The sequence below is a fragment of the Nomia melanderi genome, chromosome 6, assembly GCF_051020985.1.
Source record: "Nomia melanderi isolate GNS246 chromosome 6, iyNomMela1, whole genome shotgun sequence".
Taxonomy (NCBI): Eukaryota; Metazoa; Arthropoda; class Insecta; order Hymenoptera; family Halictidae; genus Nomia; species Nomia melanderi.
In genome coordinates this window covers 18,637,497-18,651,644 of record NC_135004.1, presented here as the reverse complement: position 1 = coordinate 18,651,644, position 14,148 = coordinate 18,637,497, and the positions used below count along the sequence as shown (strand labels likewise).

The 14,148-nt window shown below is 51.8% G+C and overlaps 1 protein-coding gene across 4 annotated transcripts in view; it reads right to left on the bottom strand.

The window, feature by feature from the left end:
• LOC116430071 (irregular chiasm C-roughest protein) overlaps nucleotides 1-14,148 on the bottom strand; it is a 234,152-nt gene that overhangs the window by 16,892 nt on the left and 203,112 nt on the right. For all 4 annotated transcript variants that reach the window (XM_076368753.1, XM_031983724.2, XM_031983725.2 and 1 more), the window contains 2 exons: nucleotides 1,897-2,097; nucleotides 351-478 (listed from right to left, as the gene is read on the bottom strand). In XM_076368753.1, coding sequence (XP_076224868.1) covers nucleotides 351-478; nucleotides 1,897-2,097 — 329 coding nt within the window. The remainder of the gene's footprint in view (nucleotides 1-350; nucleotides 479-1,896; nucleotides 2,098-14,148) is intronic.

Genomic DNA, 14,148 nt, shown 5'->3' with positions numbered 1-14,148 from the left:
CGATATCCGCCGAAAGAGAAATATAAACGCATGGACCATGAATTCATCGGGGTAACGACAGATGAGCAAATTTTCTAACCGCTGTTTCATTGAAACCGTCCACTCCCCGTAAGACTCGATTCATCCCAGCAGGACAATGCGAGACGCTGCAGGATTGCCTTCGTTGCATCGCAACGATAGAAACCTCGAGTACTGTGTTCGATTCGGATGTGTAAGCACGTATCGAGGTTGGTCCCATCGCTAGCCCGGGGTCGTCGCGGTGAATATCGATTGTCAGAGCTCTTGTTCGCCGACAGCGACACGAGCAACCGGATCCCGTGGACTCGCGTTATTCGCGTGCTAGCACTCACCTGTATTCCACGTTCGACGGATTGGCCTCGGCACGACATTTGAACCGCAGCTCGGTCCCCTCGATGATGCGGCCATTCTTGCCCAGACCCGACCGGATTCTCAGGGACACTTTGGGCGCGTAGCGAACCTGCAAATCGAGATACGCGAGTTCAATAGGAGCGTCGCACTAGAATCTACCGGCTAGATGCTCGAAACGTCACGCGAGCCGATGCTCAAACTTTCATGAGCATCGTCGCGTCGCGTCACGATCGATCCCAGGGAACGCGGGCAGCTCGCGTGACGGCCGCCGAGTGCTTAGCGCTTCGCGCACTTTATTCCACGTCCAGGTAATTCCCTGACAATTAATATCGCTCGGCGACGAGTCGCTAAACGATGTTTCTGGGAACGGGTTACTGCACTGCTACTGTCGTAGCAATAACCCGAGACTAGGACAAGACACGGCCGGTTTAGCTATTGTTCCATGAATTCGCGATATTCCTTGAAACTGAATTGTCGGGCAATTACGACTTTCCCTTCGCGATACGCGGTAATTGCGATGCAATGATACGCGGGCAGACGTACCTCTAACGATAGAGGAATCGATAAATATTTTGTATAGAGTTGCTGCGTGTAAGATGTCGGTTCAATTAGCGAACAGTTCTCTTCCGTTTTCAATCATTAGGCTGCGGATCTTCACGCAATCTCGGACGTTCGAGTGTATCATTGAAAAAGTCGAGTGGCGATACAGTTTCCTAAATCCTCAAAATCTTCTGCGATTATTGAAAAGGAACAGATGCTTCTTTGGGAAACGAGTAATAAAATTGATTTAAAAATACACAAACTGAATTGCAAATCGATTGAAATCTCAGCGCGCAACCACGGCGTTTCTACAGAAAAATTAGAAAATCTAATTGAATTACTCGGTAATTCTACTGTTAAATTTCCCATAAATGCATACAACCCCGCGGGCTACTATTATAGCAACAATTCTGAAGTAAAGCAATTATTCTTTCTCACGCGACTTCCAAGTAGAACACTACTGCATCGTACATTTACCGCGCTATCTTTATTTTGTTTCTCACGTTTCGTACTCGCAGTACACGCGGAGAACGACTCGAAGAGTCTCGACATTCTTATCCCGCGAGATACTTCCGGAAACCCGATCCAACCGGAAGACACTCCGGGTTTTTGCGCAGCCTCGATATTTGATCCTCCGTTCGCGAATTCCGCGGAACAAATCCTGGCCGCTTCATCGCAATCGCGTAGATTGCGGAAGGGTCAAAAGTAGCTGTCCGTGAGCTGACAATTATTCCGCGGGCCAATTTCCACGACACGCCGTTAATTATTCTTCAGCTCGTTACCGCGACTCCGGCCGGTTTCGCGCGGTCCGTGTTAATCTCGTTCTTCGTTCGGAAAATGGGTTGTCGAGGAAAACGCGCAAAAGCCCGGAATCCCTTTTTAGCCGGGATGGCCCAGTTTTCCGGGCTTCTCTCTCACTCACTCACTCACAATCTCTCTCTCTCTCTCTCTCTGTCTCGTGCCCTGTTCTCTTCGCGTTCGACTCACCTCGACGCGCAGCTTGGCGTTCTGCGGCGTGCGGTCCGCCGCGTTCTGACTTTGGCACGTGAACGTCGTGTTGTCGTGATCCTTCCGCGGCATCACCTTCAGGACGGATTTCACGGTGTAGAGGGGCCCGTCGTCGAACAATTCCTTCGTCGTCTTGATACCTCTGTGCAGCACGTTCCCCAGGCCGTCGATCCACGTGATCTGTAACGATGAAACGTGCAATATTCTTTAGTTTCGTTGGCGCCTTATCGCAGCTTGAGAATTTAATCTCTCAATTTGGAGGAGACACTGTTAATAGGGGCTGAGTACGCACGTCCCTTTCAAATTTACGAAACGAATGTTAACAAACGTATTATCGCTACGAAAGAATAGATACTACAACGCTCGAGACTCTGTAGCAGCCGACAAGTGAAACGTGCTCAACGTTCGCAGGACGTGATTCGAATCTTTCGTTATCAGTTATGCATAACACTCGTTATCGGTACGACACGTTCCGTTCTATTCGAGGAACGCGCGCAAAAGTACATCTGGTAGAACGGTACATAATTAACCAAAGCTTGATTTCGGGCAGCCGATTCGTTGATGCATCGCCGCAACTCTCCCGTGACGGCCGATGAATTCGTAATCAAGCCGGGCGTATTCGGGGCAAAAACTGCTCGTTCCCGGATTGGATGTCTATTACCATGTAATTTCAGGAAGACGTTCGCGAAGAAATCTGTCAGACTTTGAGAGGAGCTTATCAGCCGGCACAAAGAGTGCATCAGGGGTCGAGGCGAACTCGCCGGGAACGAGCCGCGCATATCGGAAGTTATTTCATTATAGCGGACGCCGTCATATTTTATTCAATAATTCGGCTACGATCGATCTTCGTGATCAGGCTCGGAGCCGGCTCGGTATAAGTAACGGATCCCGGCGGACGGAGCTTCCGGCGACCGCAGCCTTCATCCCGCGAGCACCCACCGCTCTCTGAACTTTCGAATTTTCCCCGGTATTAATTCAACCCCCCCGAGTCCCCTGATTGAAAATCCTCCCTCGTTACGAGTTCGGACCGAGTTGACACGCCGTGACGTCTTTCGTCAAGCCGGCGATCGATCGACGACCGAATCCACGGGATCCTGGACTTCGTTGTCCCTATCGCTCTCCGGTCGGTTCCGGTCGGATGCACGTGCGGGAATCGATCCGATATCGCGTCTAATTAGAAATTTCGCGACGCGAACCCGACGTTGTCCGGCGTTGATGCCGACGTTTTCGGCCAACGTGGCCTTTCCGAGGGTTCAATTGAATGCCGGTTCGACGCCCGGCGAATCGAAAGCTATCGGCGAACGCATTATACATCTTTGGTCCGAAATCGCAGTGACATTGCATTTCCGACACGCAGACCGTGTGAAACGTTAACGAAAGGTTAACAACAAAGGAGTGGCGTTCGATGCGCCATCGGCGAGAGATAGAAACGAAAAGAAACAGGTCCAGGTTTCCGCGTAGCAGCCTTTCGACCGTCAAGAGTTAACCTCCGAGCGCAAAGCGATAATTAACGCGCAACTTGAAAATATACTATCCAAGGGAAATACTGGAAAAGCGGCGGACACAGGGACACGCGATCCAAGCGACAAAGACGCGTCAGAGGAGCGGCAGGCTTATTTACGTGGCAATTAAATTATGACTGTGGCGTAATTATCAAAGCACGAAGACAAGCATTCATTAGAACGCACAAAGTTTCACGTCGCAATAACGAGATCGCCGAGAGACAAGCGCGGAGGACGAGTGACACGAAAGACGCATACAGATGAGACGAACCGTGTTATTTTCAACCGGCGTTAGCATATTAATGCAACGGGTTACAGACCGACATCGAGTTCCCGCGGATGAGTCGTCGCATCCGGCGATCGCGGCGAGACGCGCGCGGAACGAAAGGAACACGAACACCGAAGGAGCCCCGTCGACAGCGTTTCCAGAGCAAACAGGGAAAAATCGAAGGGAGCCTGTTACGTGGCCGGCAATCGAGCACTTGTTCCACTATTCGGATAATGAAAGTGTGCTCGCCGGGTAGAGGGAACGAGCGGAACGCCGAAAAAATCTCGCTATTGCCGGCCCGACGAGCATCGGACGCGCACACCGCTGCACGCGGTCTCCTCCCCATTATTCGTCTAGCCGATGCAAGCGTGTGCACGCGTGCACGTGCACGATGCTGCTACCGCGGGGATGCGTATTACACTCGCTCGCGCGCGATTCAACCTCGTAGGCGTGTGTGTGTGTGTGCACGTACGTGCGTGCGCACGATCGAGACCGAGAGAGAGATAGGGATAGAGAGAGAGAGAGAGAGAGAGAGAGAGAGAGAGAGAGAGAGAGAGAGAGAGAGAGAGAGAGAGAGAGAGAGAGAGAGAGAGCTAGTCGCTGCACCGACGCGAATCGATCGTATCGTCTATAATTAGGCATGCTGCATCAGAGCTTCTGCACTCTCATATCACTGCGAGTCTCGGCTCGGCTCGGCTCTCCGCTCGAACGCTATTTACGACGCTCGTATACGTCGGGGCGCGTTGTAATTTTAATAAACGCGCGGACGATTACGTCCCGAGGAGACGTCGCAGTCGCGGGGTGGCGGCGTCTGCAGGGAAACAGGAGGGAAACAGGAGGGAAACAGGAGGGAAACAGGAGGGAAACAGGAGGGAAACAGGAGGGAAACAGGAGGGAAATGGCAGGGAAACGAAAGGAAAAGAAAGAAACGTTGCTCGGGCCTCCGGATGGTCGGCCTTTGAAATTTCTTTCCTCACACCGATGAATATTCGATGAGCGGCCGCCCCGTCCGACTCTCTTTTGCCAAGGAAGAACTTTTCTTGCATCTTGACTCGCTGGGAAATATACGTACTTTCTTCGCGCCCTGTTCGGCCGCCGCTTCGAGAACGCTCGCCGACTTAATTCTAGCTTCGTCGGCGATTGCGAAGGGTGGCAATCGCGCTGATGGATCTTCGACTCCTTCTGGACAGCCCGGGAAATAATAGGACCGTTCATTGAGAGCACTGTATTAACTCCGCCTTTGTTCACAGGGATATTTCGTGTCCTACGAAGGGTTCGCCTGTCTCCGGCCGTCGCGTTGCCGACGGGAGTATCGTTCGAGTATCGTTCGGGGAGTCGTACATTTGCGGAGTCGTAGATTTCACGTTTAAGCTATCGACAGGCCAAGATCGCTCGTTTCAACGTTTAATTCCTCGACTGCGAGTAACTTGAACTTCTCGAGGTGGGTTCAAATAAATGCCAGCGCGCATAAAAAGCTAAGCAAAGGCTGGAGCTGTTTTAACCGACCTAATCGCAAGGGGCGAACGCGATTCACGAAGTTTATAGTCGGCCAAAGCTCCTTCGAGCTGCGGAGAGATACGCGAGGAGCTCCGTTCACCGCGGCTTTCCCCCGCGGAAATCGATCCCATCCGTTTCTAATTAGAAGTTCCATGGATCCTCGATGCGGTCTCGTTCGCCATTCCACGGAACAAACGGTCTCGCGTATTTTATCCGTCGCCTGGATCGGCTCGGTGGGGCGCGCTCCTTAGCCTGCTCGCGATTACGAGCCTCGAGCCGGCCGATCGATCCGCGTCCCACCCTAAATAAATGCACCGTGAACGTACGTCGCCGTCGTTCACCGATTCTTCCGTCGAGCGGTTTTTTACGGCCTAAATATCGCCGGGAACGCGAAGCCGGAGATCGTTTCCACGCGCCGTGCCCCTCCGCGCCTCGGTATCGGTGTCTCCGTAACCTTGGCACCGCCGCGCGTTTATTTCTAGCCGAGCTTCCCCTAACGCTCTTATATTTTTATAATTCCACGTAAGCGGGTAATCTTGTTTAATGTTTCCGCGCCGGTTCGTTAACGGCTGCTTTATCGTCCTTTATAAAATTAATTAAGAACCGGGAAAGAGGAGCGAGTATTCCGCGCTGAGGACAGGAGACACCGTTTACGATCGTCCTCCGGGCTCGGTTACTCCGCGGGAAGCGTCGTTAATTTCGCGTGGGGATAGTCTAATGCCGCTTGAATTCGTTGTTCCGCAGACCAGTATTTCCCGTGATTCTTCGCTTAACGCGCCAGAAGGTTGCGTTTACGGTTCCTCGTTCGACGGACTACGATTGCTCGCGATTCGTCGTTCGATAAGACTGTAATCGTTCGCGAGACTATAATCGGCCACGAGTTCGTCGTTGGGCGGATTAAAATTGCTCGGGATTCGTCGTTCGACGGACTAGAATTCCTCAAGATTCCTCATTTGGCGCACCGCAACCGCTCGCGAATTGGTCGTTCGACGGAGCAGAACCACCCGTGACTCGTCGCTCGGCGGTGTGGAATTGCTCGTGACTGGTCGAACACACTAGAACTGCACGCTCGCGATTCATCCGCGTCGACAGCTTGATCGACGATAATTGGGAAACGAAAACGCCGTGCGTCATGATCTCGCGGTTCGATTCGGTATCCCAGTCGATTACCTTCCTTCGACCGCTCCTCATTCCGGCCGGCGAACGGTAATTAAACGGAGCCGCCAGGTGAAAGGAGCGTTCGCCGGGATGACTCTGCTTTTTCCTCGGTTACGCTATCCGGCCGGCGATATTTATCCGAGGATCCCCCCGGGAAATTAATAGCCGCGAATCCGATCGTCGGCACTCGTCGCTACTACATAATTCGCTACTCAATTCGCGGATATGTTCCCGCCGTCGTGAATTATTCGCGGCAGTCGAGCCACGGCTGCGCGCCGGTGTTTCTCTATTAATAAATACAATTGGCGGGGTCCGCGCTCGTATCGAGAAAATCACACCGTTCAATTATGGAGAACGGCCGGAGGAATCGAACGAAAGACGAATGGCGGTACGCTTTCCGCTTTTTTCTCGCCGTCGCTGAGTTCCCAGCATTTAATTGCACACCGCCGAGCAACTGGATCAAATAAATTGCTATCACACTCTATCAAGCCGCGCGGCAACCAGAATTCGCAAAACGAGGGGAAAGAAATCGTCGTGTCACGCTCTTCTTTTTCTTTAGAAACAGACCCTTAACAGTCGAGCATATTTGTGTGCTGTGGTAAAGCAGGCAAGATACGCGCAAGATAATATAGCGATAAAACAGCGAAACCTTTCTGTCTCTACGCGACATGAAATTTGAAAATGCGCCGCGCACTACCGAGTTGTCGAGGGTCACGCAATTTCCGATCTACTTGTCATGCAATAAACGACACATCGAGCCCACACGTGGAACCAGCTCGACTATTTTCCAACCCCTCCGCGATGACTTTTCCCGGGTTTCCGAGGCACCCTCGCGCGTTTCCCTGTCGATCGTCTGCTCGAGCGTCTGCGACGTCGCCTGTTTCTCGACTTGACAAATTCAGGACGCCCCGTCCCGCCGAGCGGCTTGTCAGACACTTTTACGACGGCGGCAGCCGCGACTGCCACTCGATTCCCGCGCGCTCGCTCGGATTTCCACGGTTTTTTCCGCGGATTTGCCGCTCGGTCGGGCGGCCAGCTCGTTTACCGAGGCGACGGATTTTTCCAGCCCCCTCGCGGCGCGGCGTCGCGTCGCGTATACGCTCGTGCGTCAGCTCATTAACCAGTCGTAAATATAACAGAACCCGGCGGGCGGGTCGCTCGCGCGGCGAACGAATGAATGAATCCCATCAGGTTTCATTAGATACGAATCAAGCCGGGAACGACAAAGGGAAGTAGACCAGGCATCCGGCTAGTACGCGGTGAAAAAGAGAAAAGGCGAAAAAAAACTCGGGAAAAAACGACCGCCGGCTGGCCCCTCCTAATGAAATTAATTATCCGCCGTGGCCGGGCGTTATCGGGCAATGCGCACATGCGTTACACCGTTATAATTACCGTCCTCGGACGAGCGTGCAACGGTTCCCAGCCGCGCGAGCGTGCACTTGACATCCGCGAGTTAGCACCGCGACCGCGAAGAAAGCGGCCGTGGCTGGAGAAAGGTTCCCTCGTAAATCCAAAAACTCCTTTCGCCGTGTCGCGTAAAAGCCGCGTAAGAACTCTTTCGGGAAGCGACGCGTCACGGCGCCGCGGATTTCTCGCGGGTTGTACGTTTCTCTATGTACAGGCGGCTTCAGAATATGTCACCGCCGTCGCGAAGTGATTCCACGCCTTTCGTTTCACGGAAATTCGCGTAGCAAGTGAATAAAACTCATCCTGACCTTCGAGGGAGGGTTAAAGTTTGTTATTGCTGCATCGCGGTCCACTTATCGAGGTAAATAGTCCGATCAGTTGAAATTCCTATGGAAGTCGCGGTGCAATATCGCTCGTTCAATAGCAATTCGCAGGCAAACTGCGTTCCCAGACTATAGTTCCTTTCAGACTGCCTCCACATAAGTGGAGCACGACGCAGCGATAAAAAGATGTCGACCCTTCAAGGTCAGGACGAATTTTTCGGTAACCGTTCATCCCTTTCCGTCGCACGACAGCCGTCGAATCACGCTATGGTGGCAGCGGGATTTTCTTTTGGGGCAGCCTGTACACGGCCATCGGGTTCCCGTGTGCTCGTGTGCGAAACGCGTCGCAGCGCAGCGACGAACACGCTTCCCGGGGGTTGAACTTGCGCGAGAGCTCGCCGAACGTCGCGTCGCCCCCGCGCCCCGCCTGAAGCACTCAGCTGCTCGAGATTTCTTTGGATTATTGTAAAAATGCATTACGCTCAAGCTGGGACGGGGGCAATAAAAAAATTGCGGCGTCCGTCCGCCCTCTCCCGGGAAATCGCGGCCGCCGAACCCCCACCCCCGCGGCGCGCCAGCCCTCTCGCTCCGTCATCCTGGTTTTCGTTTTTCCCCTCGTGCAAGCCGGATCGCCGACGTGTTTGCCTGCTCGCGGCGCTGTGTGCTCTGATGCGTGTTGTCGCGGAATATCAATAAAGCGTTCGCCTCGCTCGAACGTCGCGCTGTCTTTCGCATGCATCATTTCCTTTTTTAATCCCTTGTCCTGCGGTTTCTTCTGTGATCGCACACGTTACGATTATTTTACGATTAATGGCTGGCTAGAAACGAAACGGAATTTCACGCGTAACGAATAAATCAATTTTCGTGTAGCAACGACCGGAATGTTACCTCACACTTCTAAAATGCGGTACACAGTCGTCGGTCACCGTCGTTACGCGAAATTATCTTGAAACATCGCGAACATTTTTTTGCCACGTCTGTGCTTGCAGATGTCATCTTTCGCGTGTTCTGTACACGTTGCGCGGGTAATATATTAGGTTGTCCCAAAACGTCCTTTCGTTTTATTAATACGTAATGGATGCACGCTGTTTCGCAGCCCAGTCTGATCTGATAGCTTCCCTTTTTTTCTAGGAACCTCATTTTAAAATTCTCTAAAAATATAGGCAACGAAAGGGACGAGACCGTCTAATCCTCTGCACTCTATAGACTTCGGTACGTCACCATTTCTAGCATAAAACATTTAAACGAACAAACTCGAAGAAGCTGTCCTAAGATCACTGTATTTCTGCATACGCAAATTTTGTCCTGTTCGCACGGAAAAAATTCTATTCGGAAATGTTTCCCGACGATTCGAAGCCGACGCGTCGCACACGCGACGTTCCCGCGATCGAGTTAATTTCCGCGGTGGCAATTGGCGCGTATCCAAGGATCAGGCGAATTGGGTTCATTTAACGGGCGTATCGCTAATTCTCGCCGGGCTCCTTCCGCCGCGGGGTGTCTCTTTTAATAAAGCCGGCGCGCCGGCCGAACGTCATTCCTTATGAATGTATGCAACAGCTATCGCCGGGTGTTTCTCATTTCTCAAATTCGTGCTATTTGCATGGACGAGCGGAGACCGTCGGAAAACGTTCCCTTTGATCCTGCCGTAATAGAATTAAGAGCGCGACAGCGATATTAAAATTTCGCTTCGGCAGAAACTCGCCCCGGTGTTTTGCAGCAAGTTTCCGCAACAATATGAAAGAAACTTGCGGAACTAAGAAGTTACCGGCGAAACGGGGGGGCGGGGAGCGGCGGGATGCCTCGCGGAAGAAAAGAAGAACTACTCCGCGCACGGGGTCGGGGCAGGAGAGGTCGCAGGAGCCGCGCAATAATTGAAACCACACCGATATCGCGATAAGTCGATACGGGAGCTAAAGTACGACCTCTGACCGCTGTTTAATATTAATCTTCCCGACTGCAGCTGGGAAAGGAGGGGCTCGAACTTTCGACGAGCTCGAATTATCGTCGTCCAAGTACCTCTCCGTTATGCAATAATTCACCGTAAACAAACGTTAACTCGACATTCGACCCGAATAAACGGAGAGTTCACGGAAACCCGATTCGACCGAACGGATATGAAATATGCGAAGAATACAACGGGAAAGGAGCAGATAGTAGTTTTCATTATTTTTTACGTTTGTAATACTTCTTTGTAGAATGCGAGCGCAACTGCGGGCTAAAGGCAGGATACGGAGACAAGAATCGTTACCTTGACGAGTGGCATCCAGATAAGAATTGAAGGCATTGTTTCAAAATAAACATTTCCGTTTCGCGTTGAAATAAAAGCAAGGACGACGGTTCGCGGATAGCAGAAATCAGGGAAGCCTGGTACGCGAGGAATGCGCACGAAAGGGACGTCGGAAATTTAGATGCGGGGCGTGTTGGATTTTAAGCGGCGACCGGTATCGGGTCGGATCATCGTCGGAGGAAGCGAAGAGAACGATTCGCGCGAACCAGCTTTCGCGGATAAGAAGAAAAGTGGCCAGAGTTTTCTCTTTTTCTCGAGTTTACAGCTGTATCTTGATTTCCCAGCGCACGGTGGCTAATACGATGTACGTTGACCAGTCGTTCGCGTCATTATTGCCACTTATCGGAGTATCATCGCCAATCACAGCTAATTGGAAGGAAACTCTAGTCTGGAACGGGTTAATCAGAGATGGAGGCGTCTCCGAGGAACACCTCCGAAAATCCTCGCAGGAAGATAAATGCGAAAAAATTTCGTGGGGTCCGGGCACAGGTGGGCGCTCGTCGAACACGTCCGCGCCGTATAAGGGTGGAAAACACGGTCCAAACAAACCGCCACTGTTGTCGAATCGCAATTTTCGCTCGGAGGACTAATTTATGGACGGGGAGGGGTTTAGATGCGGTGGATCGGAACGCGTTCCTCGCGCGGCTGCGCATAAATTTTCATCCCGGTCGTGTCAGAGTTTTCGACGAGTTCGACGCCGCTGCGGTAGGGTGAGCGAGAAGCGGCTGGGGAAAAAAACTGTCAAGAGTCGCGTTACCCGGGGCGAAATTCGCGGAACTTCTAACGATCCGTCCCCGGCGAAGCTACCCCCGGGCCGCGCGTAATGAAACGTTTATCGAGGAACTCGTGTCAGCCGTTTAAGCCTGAAAAACAGGGAGGACTCGCGTTAAGTTGTAACGTAAATTAGCTACGGGCTGGACGGACGGTGCACGCGGCGCGGCGCTCGGATCTCCCGTTGGACGTTATTTGCTCCATTCGGGGGAACGAGGCCGGCTCGAGTGGCAGACGTCCGAAGGGTTCCAAATTACGATAGGACCTTCTTGCGACGGACCGCCGCCGAGTAAATAGCTCGTTGGATATTCTTCCCCGCGAGGTACTAGCCGCGCGATCAACTGGACTTCTCGTGATCGTGTTTGCGGAATCGAATTTCGATCAGTCGAATCGTTTAAGGCGGAACGTCTTCAACCCCCTAACGCGTTCACTGCTGCGAGAATCTTGAGCGTTTTACGTATTACTCGTTCCGTTAGCGGAGAGACGAATAGAAGCGATTATTAACACGCTGATGGAACTTTTAACGAATTAAGAGGTTTAATCGAAAGACTTTGGTAAAGCTTCTGTACGATGACTGTATAATTAGTGGCTTTTTAGATCGCGTGGGAGTGACGAGTTACGCGAATAAATAAATTTCGATTTGCAAAGGTTGCATTTCAAAGTAAACAAATAATTCGAGGTACAGGGTGCTCGTATTTCGAGCCGCGAAAGTTCCCGCGGCGGAGAAATAAAGCGGCAGTTTTTGTACATTGAAAACAGAGAGCGACAGTATTAATGTTATTAGAAACGTGTATATTACAGTGTGTTTCTGCTCGAGGAGGCGTGTTCGCGTTATCATTGTCACGAGCGAATTTGAATGGTCGGCAGATGATCAATCATGCCTTTTAATCGCGGATTTCGCGCACACTCTCGTATCACGCGTGGACGTGCTCGAAGTTTAACGCAAATGTTTGAAGAATGAACGGGCGTATTTGATTTTACCGTGGAAGCGCATTGCTGGTGGAATCAATTAGCACCGTGCAACGTCGGTTAATAACATATTTCGTTCGTTTCTGTCCGCGCTCGCGGCAGGGCGCGTCGAAACCGAGGGAAAACATCCCGGCGAAAAATGATTGGTCGCGCGGTCCAAAAAAATCTTGCCTTTCGCCCTGAGAACAACTAATTCCCGAGTGTCCCTGCGCCTGTGTCCACTCGTTTAGCCATTATTAGCGTTTCAATTCACGAGCTGTTCTACGGTTTTTTCCCTTCGAATAGCGCACGCCACTCCGACAGCAAATTTGAACATCATCGGGGCAGTCGGGGGATGACGAGGAAAGCGGATGGACGGAAGCGGGATATCGGCGCGGGACACACGAGCGAATAAAGCGGTCGCGTCACGATGAAAAGTCGAGGGGTTTCCGACCGGCCGGAGAGAAAACTGCGGGGATTTTCGAGGGAAATCGATTGGGGGTGCGTTGAAACACTGCGTGGCGTTGCGTTGTGTAACGCGGCACGCTCGTCGGCCGGAATATATTCATTTAAATGAAACGCAATTACCCGTATCGCTATCAAGCCCGTCAATTCGACGCTCTGCCGCGGAGAGGATGGCCGCGTTTAAAGCGACCGGTTCTACGGGAAGGGCGACCGTTCCCGCGTCATTATGCCCCGGTCGTTTTAATTACCGCGATCATCTTCGGCCAGGAAACAGCTCTTCTTTCGCGTCTTTCCTTCTTCAGCGAACGTTTATCGTTCTTGCCCTGTTTCGAGCCCCTCCCTCCGTCCCTGTCCCGCCGTTCATCCCTCTTCCATGTACCCCATTCCGTCCGTGTCACGGCGGGGACTCGAATTCCATTGCAATTGCCGAGAAACCTATTACGGCGCAGCGCGCGGAGGCATAAAATAATTCACGAGCCTGTTCGGGACACAGGACGCGCAATTATTCGCAGATACGTATCGGTCGGTGTTCCGCGCGTTCTCTTAAGGCCTTGTCCAGGCTGAAGAGAACTGTATCGCGTTCGCGCCGGGGCTCGCCGGTTGATGGCGAGCAGTTGGCGAGTTGTTCGTTCGGTACTCGATATTATAGACACGTCCAGACGCCTTTCGGGCGGACGGATCCTTTGATGCACCGCCTCCTCGGCGAACACTGTTCGCTGTTCGCTGATAAGTTTATTCGCTGTTCTCCTACGTACATGCGGAATACTAAATAATAGTAAAATTGTCTAGCGGCAGCTTCACGCTGTAACTCGCTTCTACGTAATGCAGTTGTCAATGCGAAACCTGTGGTACATTCAAATTTGTCCATTTACGTAAAGCTATTGTTACACGAGGAATCTTCGACTAATGTTCGCGATTACACGTGGACGAAAATAGACATTTTTGTAGCCGCGATAAGAGAATCCTGAGATCAATTAAGGAAAAAACTTTCTTTCGCATTGGCGATACTTCGGCGAACATCCGTGTGAACTAAGCTTAAAGCGTGCACACGTGAACCCCGAAGAGCGACGCCGATGGACGCGCATTCGAGTGACGCGCCGTATCTCCTTCCACGCGTGTTCACGGATTTTGACACGCCAGCGCGTGGAGAATCGGCCGGCCGACGGAAGATCGGCGTTAAGATAGGATGTACATCGCGGTTCCGGCAATTTTGGTTCTTCTGACGCGCTCGCGTGCACGGAGGAACAATGGTAACACTCGAAACGAGGGTGCGGCGCGTAAACTTCGCGGCAAGAAGCGTTCCGTAATTTGCGTAACGACTTCGGGCGTACCGCAGGTCGTGCGAATTGTTCGGGGAATATGTGTATCGCGATTATAAGTGACACGAGGCTTATGGGACGCGATAATTCGACGAATATTGAATTTTATAGACGACGCCGGAAACAATAGAACAAACTGCTACCAGTGTACTAGACGTTACTACGAGAAATTTCAGATTTAACGGAAACATCCGTTCACCGTGAGTGCTATCGAACACTCGCGTGATTGAAAATTCTTCTTTAAAGACAGGTTTACGCGATACACGTTTGTCCTCGACATTTTCGT